Here is a 23,845-nt window from a genome sequence, read left to right as displayed (position 1 = left end):
ACATTTTCCCCCCTAGCAGGCAGACCCTTTTCTACAAACATTTTCAGCCCATCACAAGCCCAACACAACACCCAACACCACAGCTCGTGGCCGTCCAATGGCCACTGCCAGAGCTGGGAAGAGCAGCCACAGCTCTTAAAAATAAATCTCCTCCATCCTGCCCCTCCCCGAGGCTTGGAAGAGGTCCCAAGGGCTCTGGTTCGCTCTCTCCCATCCCTGCTCTTCCTCGCTTTGAGTCCATAAGAGGACGTGGGGAGGTGATGCTGCTGGTTGCTCTAAGAGCCAGGCAAGGCCTCTGCTCCAGGCCAGGGGCTCGGGGCGCAGCCGGGGTGCTCTGCCGCTCTGCGTTGCTCCCGTCCTGCTCCTTCAAAGCTTTTAAAAAGCATCTAGTGTGAGAAATGGTATATTTCAAGGACACTTCATGCAAAAAAAAAAAATAAGCCCTTGAAAGCATGCTCAGTACATGGGGTTTTGTTGGAGGCTTTTACACCGATGCTGAATCCTTTTCTCCTGTTTTTGCAGGGATGAAATGCTGCAAGGAGAGTTGGGGAGCCTGAGATGGGTCTGTATGTCTGCACCAGCCTGCACACAGGGTTGTTGTGTCACTGTTCTGCCAAATCAGACGTGGGAATCACCCCCTCTTCCACTGAAATGCAACCTGTTCTGGGGAAAAAAACTAATTTTAACATATTCTAATTTTTTAGGGATTCTGGATTAAGGCCTGGCTGTGCCCAGTGCTGTACAAAAAATAAAGTAAGAAGGTGAGCTTGCCTCTTGGAATTGAAATATGAGATGGGAGCCAGGGTGAGGATGCAGACCGGGCTGGCACAGGACCAAACCTCCTAATTTAGGACAAGAAATAGAGTTTTTGCTCAGGCTGGGATCTGGCAGACAGCAAGCCAGGGCTCAAATCCCCTCATATCCCCTCCTGTCATGCAAGACCTCGCGGTGTCGGGCTGTACACAACACAGAACAAGCGACACCCCTTCCTCCGCAGGGTGTACCAATAATGATACCCAGTGCTTCCTTCCCGAGGGAGCCAGGAAGCTTCATTAATTGAGAATTTCAAGGATCTTTGAAATCAGCAGCTGAAAGATGCTCCAGAAATACAGAGCAGTTTTATTTTTAGAATGGATGTACAGTAAAATCTCTCCCCTTATTTTCTGAAAAGGGCTTTCTCCCAGTCTGGAAAGGCCAGCTGGGCTATCCTAGCAAAACTGCGGGCAGTGTGAGGAGAGGGAAGAGAAAAAGAGAAAACACAGAAAAATAAACCCGAGGTGAGATGGACAAAGGGTTTTCTTCTTTCTATTAAGAAGGATGATATTAAAACACTGAAAAATACTGTCAGGGTACCATAAACCAGAAGGCCATGAGAAAACCTGGATTACTGGAGCATATTCTGCCAGGTGAGCAACAGCAGGAGGAGCCAAACCTCCCCGAGCATCCCTGCAACACTTACCACATGCACTGGCATCGCTGTGGCAGGTACAGCAATGGTGAGCTACTGCCAAGCAATTTGCCAGCCCTGCAGGGAGCCCAGGCGCTTACTGGGAGCAGCCAAATTAGGAGGGCTTTGCTGAAGATGGGTCTTGAAATGAGAGAGGTAATCCGGTCAGACCAGGCATCTTCTGGCGATAAGACCAGCCACCAAGCACAGCCGGAGCAGAAGGGATGCAGCTTTGCCCTGGACAGAGGGTTTATCCCAATCCTAGTTATCGCCCTGTCCGACACAAGGCCATATGTTTCCCTAGGGAGCTCTGCTACCTCCAAAAACCTCTAGAAATGAATACTTACCCCAATAATCTACTTCTGCTCATCATTTCCATTGGCCTATTGCATTCTCTTTTCAGGGTATAATTTAGCTCTGGTTTATTCAAAGGGGGCTGAAAGGAAGCGACACAAAGAAGAAAGATAAAATTGGCTGAACAGAGCACAAATGAGATCTGTTTGGCCTTGAGAAAGGTACAATTCTGGTTACAGATGGGACTGAATGACTGTTTGGACATATTTGAAAGGGACTAAAACTATTTTCTGTAAACCTGAGGTTAAGCAAAGCTTAGGTGCCAAATGATGAGCCAGGCTGCATTCTGCATAAAACCTCTACCAGCTGGACACAGCCGGGTTTCATCCATCATTCATTCAGCACTTTTCAAGTAATTTGTGTTTATCTCTCCTCTTCCATAAGACACAAAAGCCTTTGAAGAACATCTCCCAAACACCCATTTCTACATAATCAGAGCCTAAAAATAGGGAGCTATCAAAGTGAGACGCTTTGGTCAGGGCATCCAAGCACACTTTGCCCAGATGTTGCCACAACTTAGCTTGTCACTTGGTGATTAGTTTCAGAAGGTAGTGGTAGATTTCGGGTGCCCAATGGATCTAAGGACAAGTAGAGGAGAGAGCAGGGAGGGAGGATCTCTCCCTTCTTCTGCAGCCTTATTGTTCCTCGTAAATGGCTGCCGTGGCAGGACGGAGAGAGGGGTGTGCCAAAAACGGGGTGAAGCTGCACCTGGGAGCTGAACCCTTCATCCCACAGCAGGTGGATCCCACTCCCTCGCCGGTGCGGGACTGGGGAGGAAGGAAGCGCGGCCGAACAATGAGCTGCAGGAAGCGGCGGTGGCTGCCCCTGACCGAAAGCGAGGGCCTGACTCAGCAAACATCGACTCAAAATGAAGCTTCCACCAGCCAAGGCAGCGGCCTTGGGGAGCTGCAGCCCATGGCTCCCCTCATGTCGATGCCCAGGGCTGAGCTGGGGGCGAGCTCAGCCACAATGCACCCGGTCCAACTTCCTTGTGGAAAAAGTGCCCTCTGCATCCAGCATGGGAGTAAAAAGGTCCTGCAACAGCACCCTGAGGGGCCAGATCCCACCCTCAGCTATAGAGCAAGTGCACCCCATGCCCTAGAGGCTGGGGTTTTAGCTCAGAGACAGGTGGGAAGAAAATGGCCTTTTAAACAGCCAGGTCTGAGGAAGGTGGCATGGAAATGGGTGTCTTCTCGGCTCTCATCTGGTGGGTGTTCTCCTCCCATCCTAGTTTTTCCAGCTTTCAGTGGCTCCCTGGGCTGCACAAACACCATCTCCCCTCCGGGACTTTGGGAAAGTTCCCTTTTTTTCACTTGCCTTTAAAATTTGGCTTTTGGCCCCCAGAGCGTGCAGGAGAGCCCTGCGCTGGGGCACGCAGCTGGGACCTGGCCCTCAGCAAAGCACAGCATGGAGTGCACGTCCCCACACTGACCCATGCGCTGACACAGGAACCAACCAGAAATAGAAATAAAAAATAAATTATTACTAAATAATCCTTTTTCCGTCTCTTCTCGTGCTTGCTCCATGCTCAACTGCTAAGTGATGTGGAGGTCCTTGGACCATAGGTGGCCTCATGTTACAAGCCGGTGATCACTCTGATTTTTATTATCTAAAATGTCATTCCATTGCAATGTATCACCCCGCGTGCTGGTCCCCCTATGGGAGCCCTGAGGTGTCCCTGGGGTGCTGAGTTACAGCGTCCCCTCCTCAGGGGCTGCAGGGTGGCTAGAGCACCCCTGTGTGCTGCTGGAACGGGAGTCGCAGGGTTGGTGGGGGGTTCGGAGCATGAGAGGAGGAGAGGAGATGGGGGGAAAGCCGGCTCACATTGAGCTGCTGGCCTGCACGGTGCCTGGCTGCTGCAGTGCACAACCACATGCCCTCCGCCAGCTTGCCTGGGAGGGAAAAAAGAGCCAAGCTCACGTGCTGCCAGCCAACACCCTCTCTCTTCTCTCAGGCAGCTTACAAAAGCCATTTGCTATATTAATGCTTATAGCTCAGTCCCTCCCCCACGCGCCTTTTCCACTCCCCTGCCCCAAAAGGCAGAGGTTGGTCCTAGGAGATGAACGCTGCCTTCGGGGAGCTTCGCCCCCCAGGTTGGCTCTAGCCCCAGCGCTGTGCCGCACCTCTCGTCCAGGGCTGCGGTTTACAGGGCAGAGCCCACCATGCTAAGCCCCTTCAGGTGCTCACCACTGGGCCCCTGAATTCTTTAGCTCCAAAAGGCAGAAACAGCATTTTTCTATTCTGTGAATTTTCCCAACGGATTAATCTGACTGATTCCTCTGCTTTCCCAGCCCGATACCAGGATTTCCAGGAGGAAGGAAGTCTCATTCCCAGTGAGAGTAATCAAGCATCTCACTGGCAAAGGCACGAAGCAGCCGTTCACACGCCCAGAGCATCGCGCCGGCTCCATGCGAGCAGAGGTGCCTCCCCTGCTCCCTCCGGCCATGCTCCCTGCACCCATCTTAAGGGCTTCCGCACAACACGTCAGGCCCCCACGTAGACATGACAGCCTTGATTTTGCAAGGCGTTACTGCAAAACCAGCAACAACCATGCCCGTTCCCGTGCCAAAAGGCAAAGCTGCAGGCTAGCCTGGATCTCTGTTGCTCATCCCAAGTTTATGGGGAAACACAGACAGCAAAGCAGCTTGTGAGAATCAGCCATTCACCCCCGACAGGATGATTCACTCACATCGACATACAGAAGTTGTTGCTCTCCGAAACAGAGCAGAGCCCAGCTCAGGGACAAGTTTAGCTCTTAAACCTCAGTGCTACTGGGCCAGGAAAGGCAGGAATTTGCACTGCAGTCACCCATGACAAAATCATCATGTTCCCAATGCCACGTTTCTGTTTGGGGCAGGACAGTGTCTCAAGCTAATGCCTTCCCCACGGAGAACTTCTTCACCACCTTCCAACATGAAATCTGTCCCCCGCTGGCCCGCAATATTGACAGATACATGGCTCAAATACAGCATCGATTAAAGGTGGGTGACAAGGTCCTAAGCCGCTGCTTCTTTACAGTGGATCTAAAAGAGTCAGAGGGAGAAGAGGCTGGAAGAAGACAGCACTAAGGAGATGTGGATTCAGGAGACCTGCCAGCAAAATACAGCTGCAGCTTAGAGGCTGCAACAGCAAATGTAGGGCAACACATTTACAGAGTGAAAGCAACTTGAACATTGATCAAAAGTACAGAGAAAGCATCAGGGAGATGGGGAAATAACAGAAACTTTAATTCAGGATCCTACCTGCCAGTGCAATAAATATTAATGGAATAAGTTGGAGAAAGGGGAGGCTTCCTTGGAAAAGCAATGGCAAAAACACTGGAGATTGATTTCCCATCAAACAATATTTGACAAAGTAAAGCAATTAAGGGCTGAGAAACAAAACCTAATTTTAGGGGACTGATAGGCAGGATAAATGGGTTTCCAAAGCTTTTGGAAATAATCAAAGCTTTTGACTTCAGGCCCACTGACTCTGGCTCGAATTAAAGTGCCCAGCACTTCACCAGGCTGTGCCCTTTGAGCACCCTCTGTCCAGAGGGTCTCTCCTGCCGTTCAAGAACCAACAAAACATGTTTCTAACCTCAAGGCTCTCTTGGCCCATAAAACTCGGACCCATCCGCAGAAGTGACTTGCACTCCATATAATGAGCCACGTCCACACGTTGAGCACTGCCGTCAACCTCCCGTCCCACAGCCACCAGCTCCAGAGCCAAAAGCAGTGAGAAAATACCAGTGTCCTCTTCTTTTTGGCCTCATGGACCACTGGAAACTATTCCCATTCCCCACTGGTTCCTCTGGCAGGATAGGTACCTAGGAATGTTCCTTCTTAGCCTGGACACATATCCATACACATACTTCCAAGAAAATAATTGCCCGTATCGTATAAGCCTGAGGACTGCTGCTTTTCCAGTTACCTTGGCCAGTTTTTGTCCAATTTACACTAGGAGATATGCACAATTTGGTCTGAAGGCACCATTGAAAATGGCCCTGGATCTTTCTCTTTCAGAGCAGCTCATCGTTGCCCATGAAATATCTCCTCCTCTTGACTCCCAGTGAGCCTATCTGAGTGGGGAAACTGGGAGGTTTCTGCCTAGTTGGACAGTTGGTGGTGCATCCTGTGAGGGACCCCCTGAGACTCCCGCTGGCATCAGTAACATTGCAAGTAATGAGTTCATTCAGTGCCCCAGGCCAAATTTTTCCTCCAACAGAAACTCACTATTGCTTGTTATCTTCAACTTCCCAAGTGCTGGTAAATCACCAGCGTACAAATTCATGTGGGGTCTTCCACTGTCGGGATGGGACCCGTCCTCTCCCATACCTGTGATGCTCCCTCAGCGAGGCAGAAAGCAAAGCGCCTTCATCAATTCACCACCCACGCCATCCAAACCTTGCTGAGCAGGCTCCGCTGCGCCATGCACTGCAAGAGGAGCTCATCAAAGCAGCCTTTTAATTGCTAGAGTAACAACTTAGATGTGCAAAAATTCCAGCGAAATTTGCATGACTAATTAAATAATTAAACACAGCCTGACAACTGAGGAACACAATCGTGGATCTGAAAATCAAAAACACCTCCTAAGCATCAGCAGCAAGAAATAGGAAGGGATTCACCACCCTGCGCATCCCGTCAGTGAGACTTGCTGATGGTTTGTGTCGTTTTGATTAGAGACTGAGTATAAGTAACGGCACCACCGTTCTCTGATGAAGCCTTTGATCTCTGCCCAAAGAGTTGCTGAATCTTGAGCTCAAGCTAGCAACCGCATCATTAAAGCAGGGCTAAATCTGACCGTGCTGCTGGTGCTGGTAGAGTGAGGACTGGGTGCTGCGTGCAGTTCCGTGAAGACCTCTGTGTAGGGTCTGCTAGCCCAGCCTTCGATGGAAAATGTTCAAGGCTGCAAACCACGATGCTGGTCAGCCTTGGTGTGCTGACCCAGCACCCCAGTGTGAACCTGGTATGGGAAAGGTCAGACTCGTGTCACATCTCCCACACACCTCCCAAATTTAACTTCAGTCTTCAGCAGAAAGCAAATCCTGCTTCCCTCCAGCCATGTGTACTGGATCCAAAGGGTTAAACAGCATCATTTTCCAGCAAGGAGAAGGCAATCTATCCCACCTCCTTCAGCCCTGCTTTTTCAAGCAAGCTTATAAAACCCACTGAAAATATTAATACAGAGATGGTCAGAGCTCCACGGGCTAAAGGGGAATTTGAAAAGATTAATTCTCTATTACAATCCGAGCCTCGATTTCATAACCTTAGGAAGCAGATTCCCTGAGACTCTCCTGGGCTGCAGCACAGCATCTCGCCAGGACACCAGGTTTGACAACACCAAGACCTGACAGAAGCCAGAATCTGACATACTTTTAGTTCTTAAAAAAAGAGCAGCAGCAACATGGGCTTGAGGAAGGAGGGAGAGGAGACGGGAAATCCAGCCCTAATGGAAAGGCCTGGGACGCTGCCAATATTTTACATTCTTCATGACACAGTTTGCTGCTGCCTCCATTGCCTGATGTGATTAGTACGAGATAAAATTGGCCGGTGCCTTCCCAGACCAGCACTGTCAAGGTGGCTGTTGATTCCCACTCTGCCCACAGCCAGCATCCTCGCAGTCACCAGGAGCCCTGCGAGCCCCCGGGTACCCACGCGGGAAGTTTGTTATTTCTTTCCTCTGCTTTTGGCGACATTATCCGGAAGAGCACAGGCACACTTTCAGTCCAGATCTTATCGACACGCAGACACAGAAGGGAAAAATATCTTCCTAGAGGAGCAGAGACGGTCTAACATGCATTTTAGTTCCAGAATATCTCTCTAAATGATTGCGCCTCGCAGCACGGGCCACTAGAAGAGCAAAGTACTTCCCCCCCCATCCCCAGCTTCTCACAAACCCTGCACCGGGTTAACAGAAACTCTTTTCTTAGTCAACATGGTTAAACTAGTTCAAAACCTCAACATGCCCAACCTTGCATATGTTTCCACCATGCTTATATAAAGTGATTAGTGATAAACCGATAAAAATCCGGTGTGTGGATGAAGCGAAATAGCTGGATGAGCCCACCACAGGGCTCCACTGGAGCAGCTGTACTGCGCACACCAAATGTAGAGCAGCTCCTTACCACTGAAAGCTGAGAATCAAACCAGAGAATCACATTGATTTCTCCCTGCCCCAGCATTTGAAACCAAACCCTCTCCCCTGGGCTTGCTGCTAAACGCCGGGTCCTAGCGCTGACCATGCCTGAGCCCGCTGTGCTGCTCTGGGGCGGTGAAGATTGCACAGCCTGGGTTACCCATGGCAAGAACAGATCCCCCAAATGGCAGCACTGCTATAAACGGTGATGGTGCCATTAACGGACCTTGGCTTGCCTCTTTGCTAGCTGTGCAAATAATTTCTGTACAGCGGCAGTGTAAGGAAATAGATGAGAAGCATATAAGAGAACGTATTTCTCTAATTTACTGAAGTAGCTGAGAAGCATCAGGGCAATTTTTAAAAACTGCTCAAGCAATTGGGAGCTTAAATTCTGTCCGTCTCTAAAAAGTTTATTATTTCTGGCTGTATTTACAAATCCAGGTAAGAGACTATGTAGAAAAGCAGATCCATTTAGCTTCCGTAGCAGAAGTGTATTGGGGACTCAGAGCACATAGTGGGGACCCAGAGCAACCACGCTACTGCATTTCCCATAATTCAGAGCTCCCCCAGGTGACCAAGCCCACATGTCCAAAAATGTAAAAAAGCACCCAAAATCAGGCCCAGAGAAACAAGTTTCCTACGTCTGCGCTGCACTGGCACAAAGAGAGCTCTTGTTTGCTGAATACTTGTAAAAAAACACTGCTCATTTTTCACGTCTCTGAGCAATTTCATAAATTTGGCCCCAGAAGATGGCATTGGAAAAACCAGGACCCTTTGAACCAAGCAGAAGCCTGCGCTCAGGTTCCCTGACTCATGCTCAAGCAATAGCCTGCTGCCGGAGCTGCTGGCAGGGCTGGCTCCAGCCTCTATTTTCTCAGCACCTCAGTTTGTTGATTTGTAAAGCTGGTAAATAAAGACCCACCTCCAGGCTCGCAGAGCTCCTGCATGGCTTAACCATTTGTCATATCAGTGATGTCGGAGCTGGGATGAGCTAAGGGTACAAGAGAAACCGGTAGAGGAGAGTTACAGCCGCAAAGGCGACAATTGCCATGTTAATAATTAGCATCTGTTGTCATCAGAGCCTGTAAGGCAGATCCAAGCAGGGAAGAAAATGCTGTGCGCTGAGCCAGCACCTCCAGTGGGTTTATGGCTGGTCACCAAGACTCTCCAGCTTCCCAGTGCCTGCAGGGACTGGTGCAGCCTCTTGGAGACAGCGAAAATTGTGTGTTTGGTCTGTATGTCTGGCAACATGAGCTGATCCTCTTTCTTGCCAAATGAGAGCCCAGAGACTTCGCTTAGCCCTTTTGCACAAACCTATTTTGGAAAAGAGAGAAAAAGACCACCCCACAATGAAACCTCACGCTTCTTGCACTGAAAAGCACTTTGTTCCCAAAGCACAAAGCTAAACACAGCCTGCACCGGCTCCTGAAGAAGACCTGACTCAGTCAATTCACCCAGCGATGTACACACTTGCTGCCTGAGGGATTTCCAGCCTTGGAAGATGCTCACATCTGCCTGAGCAATGGACTCCAGGACGTGGTTGCGCTCCTGCTGCTTCACGGGCTGGTGTTTTCCACCTGCGCCTTGAAAAGCTCTGCCTTGCCATCACTCCTTGCAGCTCAGGAGCTGAGCTGGGCAGAGGCTTTCATAGGGCCCCCAGCACATGCCTGCCAAATCACCCTGCTGGCTGCCTGAGTAGTGGAGATGAATAGCAATGCTCCCATCCTGGTCCTCTCATATTTTAATGAACACATAACATCTCAGTGAACCTTAGAAAACATGCTCTGGAGTCACCTTCACTACCAGGAATCTTTTTCCATCTCAGTGGTCCCCTGAGAACCTGGCTGGGATTGCAGATCCAGCTGTAAAGGTGCCTTGCCGCCGTGGCCAGCCCCTTCCCCACCACCTCTTCCCTCGGCAGGCGGAGCAGCGCCGGGCAGGAGGTTTGCAGAGAAACCGGGAGTTCCGAAGCGTAATCCTGAACAGATGGCAGCTCTAGCCGTGCTGCCTCAGAAGGGCACTTTTAAAAGCAAATAGCAACAAATGTTTTGGTGTGTAATGCGTTGAAATCTTGCTCTCACACAGAGCTTCTTTTCTTTTTTTTTTTTCCTCTCTCCCAGCAGTGGCAAATGGCTGAGGACAAATGCTGCCGAAAAGAAAGAAGAAGAAAAAAAACCTCAATTAATGAAATGTTTTAGAAACAATTGTGTTTCAAAATCAACAAGAAGAATTCATGAAAATCAACCCTAATTCAAGAGGGCTGTACTGATCTTTCCCTTTCCTTGCCTAAGCAACCAAAGCAATAAAAATGATAGCTCCATCTCAGGCAAGGAAGCAATTGAAACTTCAAAAATGTTCAACATCAGCTGATGAAGCTTGATGCAGTCTCCATGGCCTGAAAGCTAAATATTCTGCAAGAGAAGCAATGTACCAGGAGGATGAGTGGGAGTTTCAGATAACTCCTACCCCCTTAGCTTCCTTCTCTCAACAAAGCCGAGCTAACCAAGGTAAGATTGTCCTGCCACAGGGGAAAAGAAAAACTGTTTGTATCAGCAAAGGCACTGCACAGACGGGAACTGTCTCGGTTGCTCTTTGCCAGTAGGAAACAGAGCCGCTCCGCTCTTACACAGTGCCCACCCAGGGCCACCACCACAGGGACGGCAACGGGGCACACCTCCCAGCAAGGAAGCCTAGGAATTGTAGTGCAGATGCTGCTACGCCTTCCTGAAACGCCACAGCCACAGGAACACAGCCAGCGTGCCACAAACCTGCAGTTCTTCATCTCATTGCACAAAGTTGGTCCAGAGGACAGTCTTCTCGGGAAACCCAAAATGGGGGGAGTCGGGCACCTGCTGCTCCCCAGACCTGGTCCCACCTCAGCATCACACAAGAAGAAGGGCACTTTTCAGGCTGTCACCCTGGCAGGGAGGGTCCCTGGGAGATCACTATGAGGTGTGATGAAGTTGCCCCAAATAAATGACATTTCCCCCAGAATTTCACACTCGAACATGGCGGGGGGGACACATGCATCCCTCTGCTAGGGTTTGCCCTGCGCTGAGCTGACCTGAAGTCACGTGAATGTGATTCCCGCAGCACCCAGCCTTGTGCAAACAAACCGTGTCTAACCACCTTCAGATGGCTTCCTGGCAGCGCAGAAAGCAAGCAGAACCAGAGCAGGGCACTGGCACCCGCACTCACGTCATCTTGCCTGGCCATCGCTGACAACATCTACTGAATTTTGTCTTGAGGCAGGCAAACTCAGACTAAAGTGTGGGTTTAAAGGTATTTGCAAGATAAAAGCTTCCTAGATATCAAGGACATGCTCCCAAAGGAGCGTTTCTGTTTAACAGGCAGCAACAGCACCCTGTGTCGCTGCGTAGTGAGAGCTGAAATAGTTACTCGCAGTGGAGATTGTTTATCTGTGGGTCGCAGACATATTCCCAGCTATCCCCAAAGCTCTCTAAAGGGGAGAAGGAGTTTGAGACAGAAAACAAACCTGGGAATAACAGTGTGGAATGAAATGAGGAAAGGGAGTTAGGAGATAAGGAGAGAAAACCTGAGGACAAAACATAGCAGGAAGAAAAGAGGAAATGTAAAACACGGTCTGGAGAAGGATCTCAGACATCTGAGATTTGCCCAGATTAAGATTTCTTTCAGACAAGGCTTTTCCAGTGCTCTCTATAAAGTAATGAATTTTGTTAGACTTCCATCTGCCCAGTACAATCACAAAAGTTACTCGGAGACACTCCATCCTTCTTCCTCCATGTCTAGTTGAACCAGACCTGACAGAGATTTTAGGAGGGAGCCAGTAGGGTCTTACATGTCCTGCTATGGTCATAACCCAAGGGATTTAGATACCACTTGATAACTCTGTATATATTTAAGGATTCAGAGCCCTGTTCTGCTATTTCCTGCAATGTATTCTTATTACTGGACCTTGAGCAAATGCTTCTTTGAGGACTTGGCATGTATTTCTCCATAGCACTGAAACAGAAATTGTAAAGAATATTTTTAGGGAAGCAACCCCTTTCAAGAAGGCACCCAGGATCTGGGGTTCTTTTTGTCACCCTCCCGGCAGTAATGTACAGCTAAATTTCCTTCTTGTCTTTTATTCCATGGGAAAACACACTGCAGTTTCACTGTGGCTCAGCAGAGGCCAGGGTCTGAGAATAAGACATGGAGATGGTGTCCTTACAAGGAAAGAGAAAAACAGGCAGAGATTTATACTCTGCCAGCCCCTGCGTGGACCAGCCCAGCGACACAAGCATGTGTTTGTACTGCCGTTCAGTGCTGGCATCACCCAGCAACCAACGATGCTGTTCGCTCGCCAGAGAAGGTGCGAGAAGGTGCAAGAAGGTGACCCTCCCGGGGCTGTTCCTGGCATGGTGCAATCAAGGGGTGCGTCATCAGCACAGCCTAGCCCTGACCGACTGAAGGGGCATTGCCAGAGTCGGCTGGCTCGTCTGGGCACATGGGAACGGTCCTGCCTGTCGCACTGAGCCTTGTTCCAGGTCAGAGGGTGAACAGAGCAACCCATTTACCCAGCAGCATAGCCACATTAGTAAGCAGATCTTTCTTTCCTCAAATATATCCATTATATCTGTTCATTTAGCTGGGATTCACTGGGAATGATTTGCTGTAGGCTTCGGTAAGAGATTAAAACTGTATTTATTCCTGAGCCAGCCAGTCGTATGACCCGTTTGCTACAATGGATAGAGGAATTACATGCCCTCACTATTTTTTTATGATATATCCTCAGTTGCTTGTTGGGCTTTGGTTTGATTATTTTGTAATCACATGCTAAGGTACATGGCTGATGTGAGCGCAAGGCATGCTTTATTCGCCTGACAACAGTTCTGGAGCTGAGCAACCAGAGATCTCTCCTGAACCATCCTCCTCTTGCTAGGAATACAGGTGCAATCACGATCTGGCTTCTGAGATATACATGTCTCCGGCGTTAAGTTCATGCAAGTCAGGGCTGCGCTGGGACAGAGAAGATCTACAGTTGTCACATTAATCTCCAAACCCTCCACAATCACTGATTATTATCAAGAAGAATAAATGGCTGCTAAGACCCTTAGTCTCTGCCTTAGACAAAACACATTTTAATTCTACCTTGGCATCAGTGTGTTGAAGGCAGCAGACTTACATCCAGCCTGAATTTTCTCTCAGTACCTTCATCCAAACAATTTCCAGCTTTGCACATGGAGGTTAAATCCTACAATATTTATCTTCAGTACTTACTTTAAAAACCCCTCTCATTGACCTATTTTGTTCTTCATATCAAGCAAAGCAAAGGAGAGAGGGTAGAAGGAAGCATCATTATTGTGGATATGCTAAGAGATCATCTACCTTTTTCCAAAGGCGATCTACTCAAAAATCAAGAACCTATTAATAACTTACATTTACACAATGCCGTTCATCCCAAATATGAACACCAAACTATAGGACTATCTATGTCTCATATCACCTACTGCCAAAAGGTGGAATAGGGCAAGTGTTTAATAATTCAGTGTAATTGTCCCCAACAGTGTAGGAGGTGAAGAACAGAACACAACATTCCACCAAGAATTCAAGGAGAGAGAAAACAAGGGGCCGACAGCTCAATGCTCATGTGAACTATCAATGCAGGTTGCCAGAGATCCCACCCCAGCATCCAAAGCTCCTAGAAACAATTCTGTTGGGAGATCAGGGAATTCATGCAGTACATTTGAAAAACACGTCTTCAGCCACAGAATAAGCATTTTCAGCCAAAGCTGGGATCTTCTGGTCCAGGCAGCAGTCAAATATATCTCAGATAAGCTGGACTACTACAGAAGTCTGGATTCTTCATGCTGTGACGATGCATTTTTCAACATCTTAATCATTAATGCAGAACTCTCTTGAGCTGGCCAGATGCTAAGTTTCTGACACCACTGAAATCAAGGGGAGTTTTGCTGCTGCTTGGTGAGGCCAAGAAAAACAGCCAACAGCAGCCCTCTAGGGAAATACACTCCTCTTGGTAAGTTTGGTGTTTCCTGGCCGTGATCAATGTTGGTAGGTAAGGATGGCTACCCCAGGCTGGACGGACGGGCTGCCCAGCCCAGTCTCCTCAATTCTCACCGAGGCCAAGGGAGGCTGTGGTAGGAGGGTATCTGAGTGAGGCACACGTACGGCAGCCCTCTCTCTCGCACTTGCAGATCCTGACAGCCTGTCATCTGAGGACGCCTTTAGCCAGAGGCAGTAATTTTGTGTATTTAATAACCTTTGATGGATCTTTCCTTCATGACTTTTTTCTTCCTGCTTTTTGAACCCGGATCAGGTTTAGCATCCAGCCAATATTTTGATATTAACTGAGTGCACTGATACTCCAAACACAGAGTTTGCTTCAGGTACTGTTTCATCCTTGACTGAGATGTCATTTCCCCCAATATGACCTTCTCAGAATAACACTGCCTGTTTTGCATGTGCAGAATTTGTTCTCCCCCATTCCCTCCCAGTGAAAGCAAGTCCTTGGCTTAAAGCATTGTAAGGGATGCTCACGAAGGTTAACTTCAGCCAAGGACAGCCAGTCTCTATAGGCTCTCTTCAAAATCAAAGGTGAGAGATGATTCCCATTATTCATCCTCCGCTGGAGGAGTATCTCTTTTCCTACACTGATTATAGCCCCTGGCAACTAAAGCTAGCCTTCGTGAATCACATCAGTACTTACAATCAGGAAGCGCTGCATGACACTGAAATCACACTTGGTAAAGCTGATGCTTATTTTAAATATTTTAACACGTATGTCTAATAGAAGAACAATGTGATAATTCCGTACAAAGAAACACCGAAAGGTTTTTGCAGAGAAAAAGAGCAGGAGCTGTATGTAACTAATGGTATATTTGTACTTGGAGTTAGCTTCTGAGAGCTGTGAAGTAAGCATACACTGATATTTTCAGGGACTGAATTAGCATTCCTCAATAAGATCACTCATCAGGACTACTTGTGTGAATGAGAGCTGCAAGGTTTCTGGGTAGCATTTATACAAAAACAGGAATGTTCCTGAAGTGCTGTAAATGGAGCTGCTTAAATTGTCTATCCAAATCTTGCATCTGGTGACAGATGCTGAATGAAATGACACTCGTATGCAATCAGTTGCATGTTTGAGCCTGAATGCCTCATGCAGAAGGTTAAGCTTGGTTTCACCGAGACCAAGCAATGACTGATTTTCCTCCACAGAGGAATCAAGACTATGTTTCTAACCAGTGTTCCTGGATCATGGCAGGAATTGTTTCATTCCTACTAAACCATCACCCTTGATATTGCAGAAATAGGAATGGTAAAGGGCTGACGGGGTCCTTGTCCTCCTTAAGCCCCGAGCCAAGGTCAGCTACCCTGTCTCATTTTGGCACTATCTCACCCTTGTCTGAAGGACAACATTGTATAGGTTCAGTTTTGTGGCTTTTCAAGGTTACTAGTGCGCCTGCTGACTCATTCATGCTATTATATGTTTCTTACTGCAGAAAGTGGATAGAAGTGAGCTTCTTCCCCACTTCTAGTTCTGTTCCATTTAGGTTCTCACATCACCACTGAAGTACGGATATCTGCACTACCATACAAGCAGAAATTGGATCGGATGTAGGGACAGAAAATAGCGTATCTTTATGTAAACCTGTCCCCAACAATGAAAATACCCACAAGGGAATCTCTACTGATTTCCTTCCAATGATCAGCAGCAAAATAGTTAATCTTGGCTTCTGATTTTTTTTTGTAGGCCTACAAGCCTTTCTCTTTATTTGCCACATGTCCCTGAACCACTAGAAAATGGAAAACATTGTCACTGAAAAGTTCCTTAGAGCTGGGAGTTGAAAGTCACTGCAGAAAAGGGAGAGGAGTGCACACCTCATTAAGGGTTATTAACAAGTTCTTTCTCATTTTGAGAAACCATAACTTGGGACTCTCTGCAGACTTAGGTGATGTCTTATTTCAGGCCACACAATACATTTCTTTTCACAATAATTAGTAGAAACCTTTAATTTTATATATAAAAAAAAACCCTTTATTGTGCAGAAACTGATGTGGATCCTTGGGAAGTCGTTGGTGTGAGCCACAGTACTGAGCAGTGCTTTCATTCAGCTGCTGTCTTCTGGGATTGGCAGGCAGATCAGCTCCAAGAGCTCCTCCAGCCCTGGTACATGCAGTTCTCCTCGGCAGATCTTCTATCTGGCGTTTGTTACTTTCCCCTGAATACATCCCGATCTCTCTCTGTTCTCCTCTCTGTGGCATGAGAGACTTGAACACAAAAGTTTCTAAGGTTAGTTCGAAGTACTTTGAGGACAAGCTGTTGTATCTCTCTGTCACGCAAATGTGTTAACTGCTGCCACTCCAGATGGCAAACATTTCTAGCCCCAGAAGCCCTAGCCCCAAAACTTCACCTAATTCCAAGACAGGAGCTGTCAGTGACTCCCAGGTCCCGTAGTTATCACCATCCACCCAGACAGGCATGAAAAACTAACAACAAAAGTAGGATTTTCAGCATTTCTCTAAACTTGGTCAGGCTGTCCAACTTCTTGACGCCAAGTACCTTGCAGGTCATATTGTTATCCACAGGTTATTTTTTGGTGGTTTTTGTTTTTTGTTTTTTAAATATTGATATCTCATTCTTGTTTTGATACCAGTTTTCCATACAATAACCCCACCCCACACCTTCTCTTCCCTTAATACTGGTCTCTGCTTCTCCAAGTCGCTAGTCAAATTCTAAGGTGCTTCCTCATTTGATTTGCTGGAGTAGAACATATTTGTGGAGTATGGAGTGAGTAAGAGTGAAGTAAGGATATTTGCAATTTGACCTAGTATCTGTGCATTTCATTAATCCTTCCTCCATCAACCACTTAACCTTTATGGGCATTCTTATTGCCTCTCATTGTATTGATTTCTGTCCATTTCGCCAATTTAGTGAGATCATTCAGTATTTTAAACCTGTCTTCCACTGCATAACTAGGTTTAGCTGGGGGGTAATTGACATCAATTTAAAGAATGAAAAATTAGGCTGAATATCCGGGGAAAACTTCCTAATGGTGAGATCTGCTAGAATGCATTGCTGTCTCTCCATGGGATTGGTGGCCGTTCCATTAGCATGTGCATTAAAACTGTACTGAAGGAATACAAGATTATAGATTGGACAGAACAACCCCGAAGTAGGAGGGGAAAGACAAGCTGCAAAGCATTGCAGCTTGCCTCCTATGGTCATCTCATCCAGGATTTGCCCCGCTCCCTTTTCATACTACCCAGCAGTTCAGTGAGGATATGCTGAACCAGCAATATCAAGTAATTGCGGGGACAGGATCCAATGTGCTGCTCCCTCCAATATTACTGCAATTTCAGTTGTGGTGGTGGGAGTGGTGTGGCAGCTGCGGGACTCTTAAGTCAAAGATTCATCTTTCCTGAGGCCCACTGGATAGTTTTCCCCGCACTGTTTTACCACCTCCTGTCAGGCTGTGAGGCATGCACTGGTGGCATCCAAGAACACAGGCTGGCATCGGTGGCAGGGGTTCGCAACTGCTCCCCAAGGCCATGTCTGGACTGTGAGATCCTGATGGGCTTCCTAAGTCCTGGGTCCAGACGTGCTCCCTGGCTCCCACCTCATCCCACCACCTCCTGCGTTTCTATATGAAAGAAAACAAGACGCCTGGGCTGGAAGAAAGCCAGAGCACCCTACAAACCCCCGACCTGGGTAGTCAGAGCCTGGGACGGTGAGGTGTGCTGGAGTGCAAATCTCTCCCCAGTCTGGATGCAGTCAGGAGAATCATCAGAGATAGCCATCACCTGCAGGAAGACAACACACCTGAGATCACAAAGTCATCATCTATCCCGCAACATCACTTTGGCACAGCCTGTTTCAAAGGCATCCGTCAGTTCTGTTACCATCCTTCACTTCTTAAAGAAATGACTACCTCATTAATTTTTTTAGCAGAATGGTTGAAAACTGATTGCAGAAAGAAGCCTGCTTGTGCCGAGGCACAGATCAGAGATGCAGGAGAATAAGGACTTTGGTTTAAAATACACTGCTGACTCTTAGGTTTGTAAAGATAACAGTGCAAGCAGAAACAAGCGTGTTCCTTATGTACCTCGAGTGAAATAGTTTAATTGCAGGAATGGCCAGAAAAAAAAGGTTCTCCTCCCCACCTTTTATGGAGAGGTTCTGTCATATTTAAGGAAAAAAAGCGCCTGTTTTCATCTGAAGTTGTTACTGCCAGCAACCACTTTTTATTAAGAGGACTTCTGTCAGCTCCTGAAAAATGGAAACATCATTTTCAGCAACAAAACCCAACATATTTATCTCAAAAGCCAAGTAGGCTGGTACGTATTTTGATTGTTTGTTGGGGGAGGCAGGCTTTTTTCTTTTCAGGTTCTTGAAATTTGTCTGCCATGAATAAGCAGATTTTTCAAAAAATGAAATTACTCTCTAAGAAAATTTCAAAGGAAACATTTCCATCAGCTCCGCTCAATTAGCAGCAGTATAAAAATGGCTCAAAAATGGCTCAATTTCACAGCTGCTCCCCTGAATCTTTCTGAGAGCTGAGAGAGCAAGGAGAAGACTTGCCCATTTCTGATTTTCCCTTAAGAAAGAAATAAGCAGATATTTGTGTAATGACGGGGATGTCCATGGGACAAAGGGCTGAGTGCGGACTCTGTACTGGTCAAGCGGAAGAGAAATAATTTTCTCCATGGCAGGAGGCGCAGGCTACACATTTGTTAGATAACGAGTAGCCAGAGGCTGATACAAAAGACTAATTCTCTTAGTAAAACCCTTGGAGAGTATCCCAATATGACTCTGAGGCTGGCAAGCTGCTGGAGAAGATGGGAAGTAAATGCAGCCATCTCATGAGGACACTGCCTCTGGATTTTTTGATTATGCTTTTCCTATACGGCACTTTTCATAATGCCCTCTGGCTAGAACCATTGAAATGAAACTTATTGATTGAAATTCTGATCCTATTGATTTTACACAAGAGATTTGCGTGACTATGAAAGAGCAGGAACTGCTCTGTAACCGCTCCCATCTCCATTTATTCCCTGCTGAACACATGCGGTAGGCTCGCTTGTCCATCTCAGTCCCCTGAGCTTCCAGAAATAAATTACCCCAAATTCAAATATACAGTACCTATTAACTCACAAATGTGCGGTAAATATTTCTGGGCCTTGACTACACTAATATTATTTATGAGTTCCCTTTTGCTTTCTTTTGTCTGCTTCTGCCTCACATCTCTTCTTTATCTCCACATGTGTGTTAATACCACACACCACGTTTTCCCCCTTCATTTCAGAGGTGTGGAGGGAAAATGGGAAGACCATGTTCTGGGAGGAAGGCGGGATGGGAAACAGTGTTGGGAGGAGATGATGTTTGCCTGGAAGGAAAGTGCCAGGGAAGCAGCGCTTAAAACACTGTAAGTACTATTAGAAATAGTATTTCTACCTCTAATGGAAGCATCTTGGATATGGGAACTGCAGAACTCAGGACAGCAGGTCAGAAGATCCCAGAGGAGGCAGTGAACAGAGGTCCTAAGTGGAAAAGCAACACAGTGTGAGCACACGGTCACCCACACCCAGCACCACAAATGGCAGCCCACTGCCTTCTTCCCCAAGCCCCTGCGAGGCAGGGCCGGCGCAGCCCGGACCCAGCATTTCCTCTCCACAACACAGGGATGTTCCTGTCAAGCCTCCTGTAGCCATTTTCTTTTTGGCAGGGAGGCGTAGGGGGCTTTAAAGGCAATATCAGCTGCCTCGCCATTCACAACTGCTTCCTAACAACCAAACCTCCCTTTGCAGATTTCTTGTTTATGGAAGTGGTGGGTGTCCTTTCTGTATATCAGGCAGCGGTCCTTGATTTTGTCCATTTTAGTTTGATGCATTTTAGCTTGCTGCGCTCAGCACTTCATTCTTTCCTCTCTAGATCTTTTTATAGTGAGACTGTCACATATCAATCAATGTTATGGATCAAAGTTGAATATATTGTGACTCGTCTGGGCCACCAGGAAAGCATTTTAAACAAAGTCCTATTTATTCCATTTTCCCCATCGACGTTTGTTTTCTTCGCTATTTCCAACCTTGTGAAATGGCAAAACCTGCCAGGAAAATCGCAGGATTTTAACTCGCTAGAATTCCTAAATAATTGTTAGATGTCGTGGAATGGTTGTGACAAGAAGGCAGGTCATCTGGTGAGATCTGTGGTTGCACTGCAACACACACACTCAAAAAAACCCCGTTAATCACACCAATGGAAAACATAATCCAAAATGGCGGTGAAAATTGATGCCTTGCATCAAGGATGTGAACGACTGGCATTGCAAGCATTTGTCGAAATGATTTAACTGCGAGGACGCGAGAGGGGCTCCGCGCGGGTTACGTCCGCCACACCGCGGGGCGGATGGCAGCGCGGCGCGTGGGCGCGGGAGCTGCGGAGGACCCGCGCGGCACGGCACGCGGGGAGCCAGGGCCTGGCCCTGCGCGGGGCTGGGGCACGGCGGCCTTCGGGGAGCCCAGCGCCCACATAACCCCAGCCGCACGTCTCCCCGTCCCCCAAGCACTGAGGCGCTGGGCCCTGCGCTGCTGGGCCAAGGCAGACCCCAGCGCCGAGCGACCGGGAAGGGGGAGGCAGCAGCCCCAGCCACGGCCTCTCCCGTCCGGGCGACGGGCACCCAGGCCGCGACCTCTCTCTCCGTGCCGGCCGGCGGGGAGGCCGTGCAGCCCGGCCCTGACCCCGTCGCGCCGCCTCCCCTCGGGAGACCCGCGGAGGGGCCGCGGGCCCAGGCGCGGCCTCGCCGGCCCCCCCCCCCCCCCCGGTCCGGCGGCGCCTCCCGGGCCGCGGCGGCCAGGCTCGGCCGCTGGGAACGGCGCGGGGCCGCGGCCGGGGCCCGGGCGAGCATGCGCGAACTGCGCGCGTCACGGGAGCGGGCGAGGCCGGCGGGAGCGCGGAGCCGCGGCGCGCCCCCTCCTTCCCTCCCTCCCTCCCTCCCTCCCGCCGCCGCCGCCGCTCCCGCTCCTCCATTCGGCTCCGCCGAGCGCTGCCAGCGCGCCCCGCCGCCGCCGCCCGTTAGAGACCCGCCGCAGCGCGGAGAGCGCGACAGCCGGAGCACGGGAGAGGGAAGGACCCTCCCCCCGCCGCCAACCCTCCTCCTCCTCCTCCTCCTCCCTCTTCCCCCGCCTCCGCCTCCCGGCCGGGAAGAGCTCGCCGTGCCCGCAGCAGCCCCGCTGGATGCACTGAGCGCTCGGGCGCGGGGAGAGGGGCAGGAGGGAGCCGGGAGCCACGCCGCGGAGGCGCTGCGCTGCCCGCAGGCTCACGGCCATCTGCTTTAATTCTGTTATTCCCCCCCGCCCCGCCCGCCGGTGGCCGGCTTTGCCCCTGCCTCCTCCTCTCTGCCCGCGGGAGCCAGCCGAGGCGGCGGCGGCGGGGGCTGCATTCCCCCCCCCCCCCCCTTTTTTTTTTTTTTTTTTTTTTTTTTTTAAATTGTCGTCGCCGCCATGGGATGTACCCTGAGCGCCGAGGAAAGAGCCGCCCTGGAGCGGAGCAAGGCCATCGAGAAGAACCTGAAGGAGGACGGGATCAGCGCCGCTAAAGACGTGAAACTCCTCCTGCTCGGTGAGAACCGGTCGCCCCCCCCGCCCTGCCCCGCGTCCCCTTACCCGCCTCCTCCCCCGCGCTTATCCCCCCTCGTCTCTCTTTCAACAGGGGCCGGAGAGTCGGGGAAAAGCACCATCGTGAAGCAAATGAAGTAAGTCCCGCGGGGGAACCGGTGGGTAAGGGCGGGGGTGAGTAAACGGCGTTAATGGGAGGGAGAGCGGGGCGGGGGCTCGCTGAGGTGAGTGAGGGCCGCGGGCGCCATGTTTACCTGAGGGGACCGCGAGGGCGGGAAGGCAAACGGCGGGGGGAAGGCTCCGCTCCCGCTGCTGTTCAGGGCCGATGTGGTGCTGAAGTGTCGCCCGGTGGCTTTCGGGGGTGGTGGCGGGGAAGTTGGGCTGCGAGCGGCCGCCACAGCGGCCGCTCGCAGCCCACCTTCCCCGCCACCACCCCCGAAGCCGCGGGGCGAGGCCGCGCAGATGTCCCCGTGAAGCGGACCGCTGTCAGTTAAGCTTAATGTCGGGGTGTTCTCTACCGGCTCTGCGGATTTATATCAACGCTGCCTACCACTCGGAGCCCCCTTGATTAAGATTTTAGCCTCTCCTTTTAATAAATGAAAGACGAGCTTGGTCGCCCATCACCAAATTCAAACGCTGAGGTCTGGGTCTCCCGAGGCTGCCTTCCCGAGCCCGGGGCTCCCCTACACACGCTCTCCCTGTGCTTAATTAGACGTTACCGTGCAATAAACAGCAGTGAAAAGCCCCACCGCACGGTCTTTTCCAACGCGTCACCGTAGCTGGAGTAATTGCATCCCATAGGAAAGCAGGTGCAGGGGAAGGCTAATGAAGGGGCGGTGGTACGCCCGTGGCAGGGTTATTCTGTTTTATTTTTCCCCTCCTTTTTAATTAAAATACCATGAAATACCCGGTTCTCCCACCGAAACAGACATGACGGGCTGGTTCCAGGCGGGCGCCATCACGGAACCAGCCCGGGCGCTGGCTGAGGGTCCGGATTTCCAGCGGGGGAGAGGCGCACGGAGCGGTCGCTGCTCTGCGATGCCGGTGGTTGCAGAGGGATCCGTGGCTGGGAGGGGCCCCCCGGGGACCGGGGTTGCTTAGCGAGGGGGAGAGGCGGCAGAGCCGGGTGTGGACGGGGTGCAGGGAGGGGGGGTGCAGGCTGAGCTCCGCAGGCCCGGCAGCGGGTGCCTTTGCGGGGGGCTGGGGCCGTGCCGGCAGGCGGGCAGGTCGCGGCGCGGCGCGGCTGCGGCTTTCAGGCGGTTCGCGTGGTGGACAGCGCCCAGCGGGGACTCGAACCGCCGGCGGCGCGGCCGCTTCGGCTCCGCTCGGCTCCTCCCGGCGGCGGCCGAGCGCCGCGCTCGGCTGCCTTCGGAGAGCGCTCGGAGGCGGTCGAGGAGAAGCCGAACGGACTCGGAAACAGCCGAAGGGGCTCGTCGGCGCTCGGCAATCTGTTGCCCTGCGCTCCCGTAGGCGCCCCGGGTGTGCGTGTGAGTGTGCGTGTGCGTGTGCGTGAGTGTGCGTGTGAGTGTGCGTGCGCCACGGGGGCAGATCCGGGCCTTCAGCCCAGCCCCTCTCCAGCCGGAGTGGCTTAGCGGGTGACCCGGATATTTCTGTATCAACTCTGTGGCCGCTGTGTCCAGCCCTGGGGGGTTCACAGGGGACTAAACCATCATCCCCGCCTGAGGCAATGCTTTTCCCAAGGCACTGAGGATCTGGGAGGTCTCGCTGCGAGGAGGCTCGCCTCCAGTGCACGGCAGTCTCCGCATCTTTTCCCACCGACATTTGTGTACCCTTCTTCTGTAAAGGCACCGAGCTTCCCCTTTCACGGTTTGAAAGGGGGCTTTCCACCCTGACAGTTTGATTTGGGGCTGGGGTGGGGTGGGTTTGGTTTGCACTTGTTTGTGTGCGGAAGGTGGATCAGGGGAGACGTTAATGCAGATGAACACCAATAAATTATTTAATCTCTAGGAATTGCTTCTGCAGAAGCATGCTGGAATGGCAGGCGATGGGTTTTGGTTGAAGGGAGAGGCTGTAGGTACCACAATAGCAGTGCAGCAGTGCATACACACAGAGCCCATAGGCAGGAGGGCAGGCAGTGACCACGCTGGCTTACACAATTAGTGTACAGTGACTCTTGTTTTCCAAAGACCAGAGCTCTTGTTTTTTCGAAGCAAATTGCATCAAGATAATAACCTGTTTGCTGGACTAGATCAGTATATTGAGGACTGAAATATACCCTATTAGATATATATTTTTTAATTATTTTTATATCTGGATATATGCATATATATATATATATATATATCTTTTCCATGAAACAGTCTTAAAGTA

At 50.1% G+C, this 23,845-nt stretch overlaps 1 protein-coding gene and 1 long non-coding RNA gene across 4 annotated transcripts in view; one reads left to right on the top strand and one right to left on the bottom strand.

The window, feature by feature from the left end:
* Positions 1-15,952: 15,952 nt before the first annotated feature.
* LOC148050990 (uncharacterized) lies at positions 15,953-21,850 on the bottom strand. 2 transcript variants are annotated; one of them, XR_015700335.1, is made up of 4 exons: positions 21,769-21,850; positions 19,356-19,441; positions 17,609-17,704; positions 15,953-16,171 (listed from the first exon to the last, which is right to left on the bottom strand). It is a non-coding gene; the product is annotated as an uncharacterized LOC148050990 (long non-coding RNA). The 2 variants fall into 2 exon arrangements; XR_015700334.1 differs by lacking the exon at positions 21,769-21,850 and having other exon boundaries at positions 19,356-19,525.
* GNAO1 (G protein subunit alpha o1) overlaps positions 20,903-23,845 on the top strand; it is a 148,549-nt gene continuing 145,606 nt past the window's right edge. For both annotated transcript variants that reach the window (XM_087738740.1, XM_087738741.1), the window contains exons 1-2: positions 20,903-21,518; positions 21,609-21,651. In XM_087738740.1, coding sequence (XP_087594866.1) covers positions 21,401-21,518; positions 21,609-21,651 — 161 coding nt within the window. In that variant the 5' untranslated portion in view covers positions 20,903-21,400. The remainder of the gene's footprint in view (positions 21,519-21,608; positions 21,652-23,845) is intronic.

The sequence above is a fragment of the Nipponia nippon genome, unplaced genomic scaffold, assembly GCF_047370975.1.
Source record: "Nipponia nippon isolate SJK-2023a ecotype South Korea unplaced genomic scaffold, ASM4737097v1 scaffold_7, whole genome shotgun sequence".
NCBI classification, from domain to species: domain Eukaryota; kingdom Metazoa; phylum Chordata; class Aves; order Pelecaniformes; family Threskiornithidae; genus Nipponia; species Nipponia nippon.
This window is presented reverse-complemented; position numbering and strand designations above follow the sequence as displayed.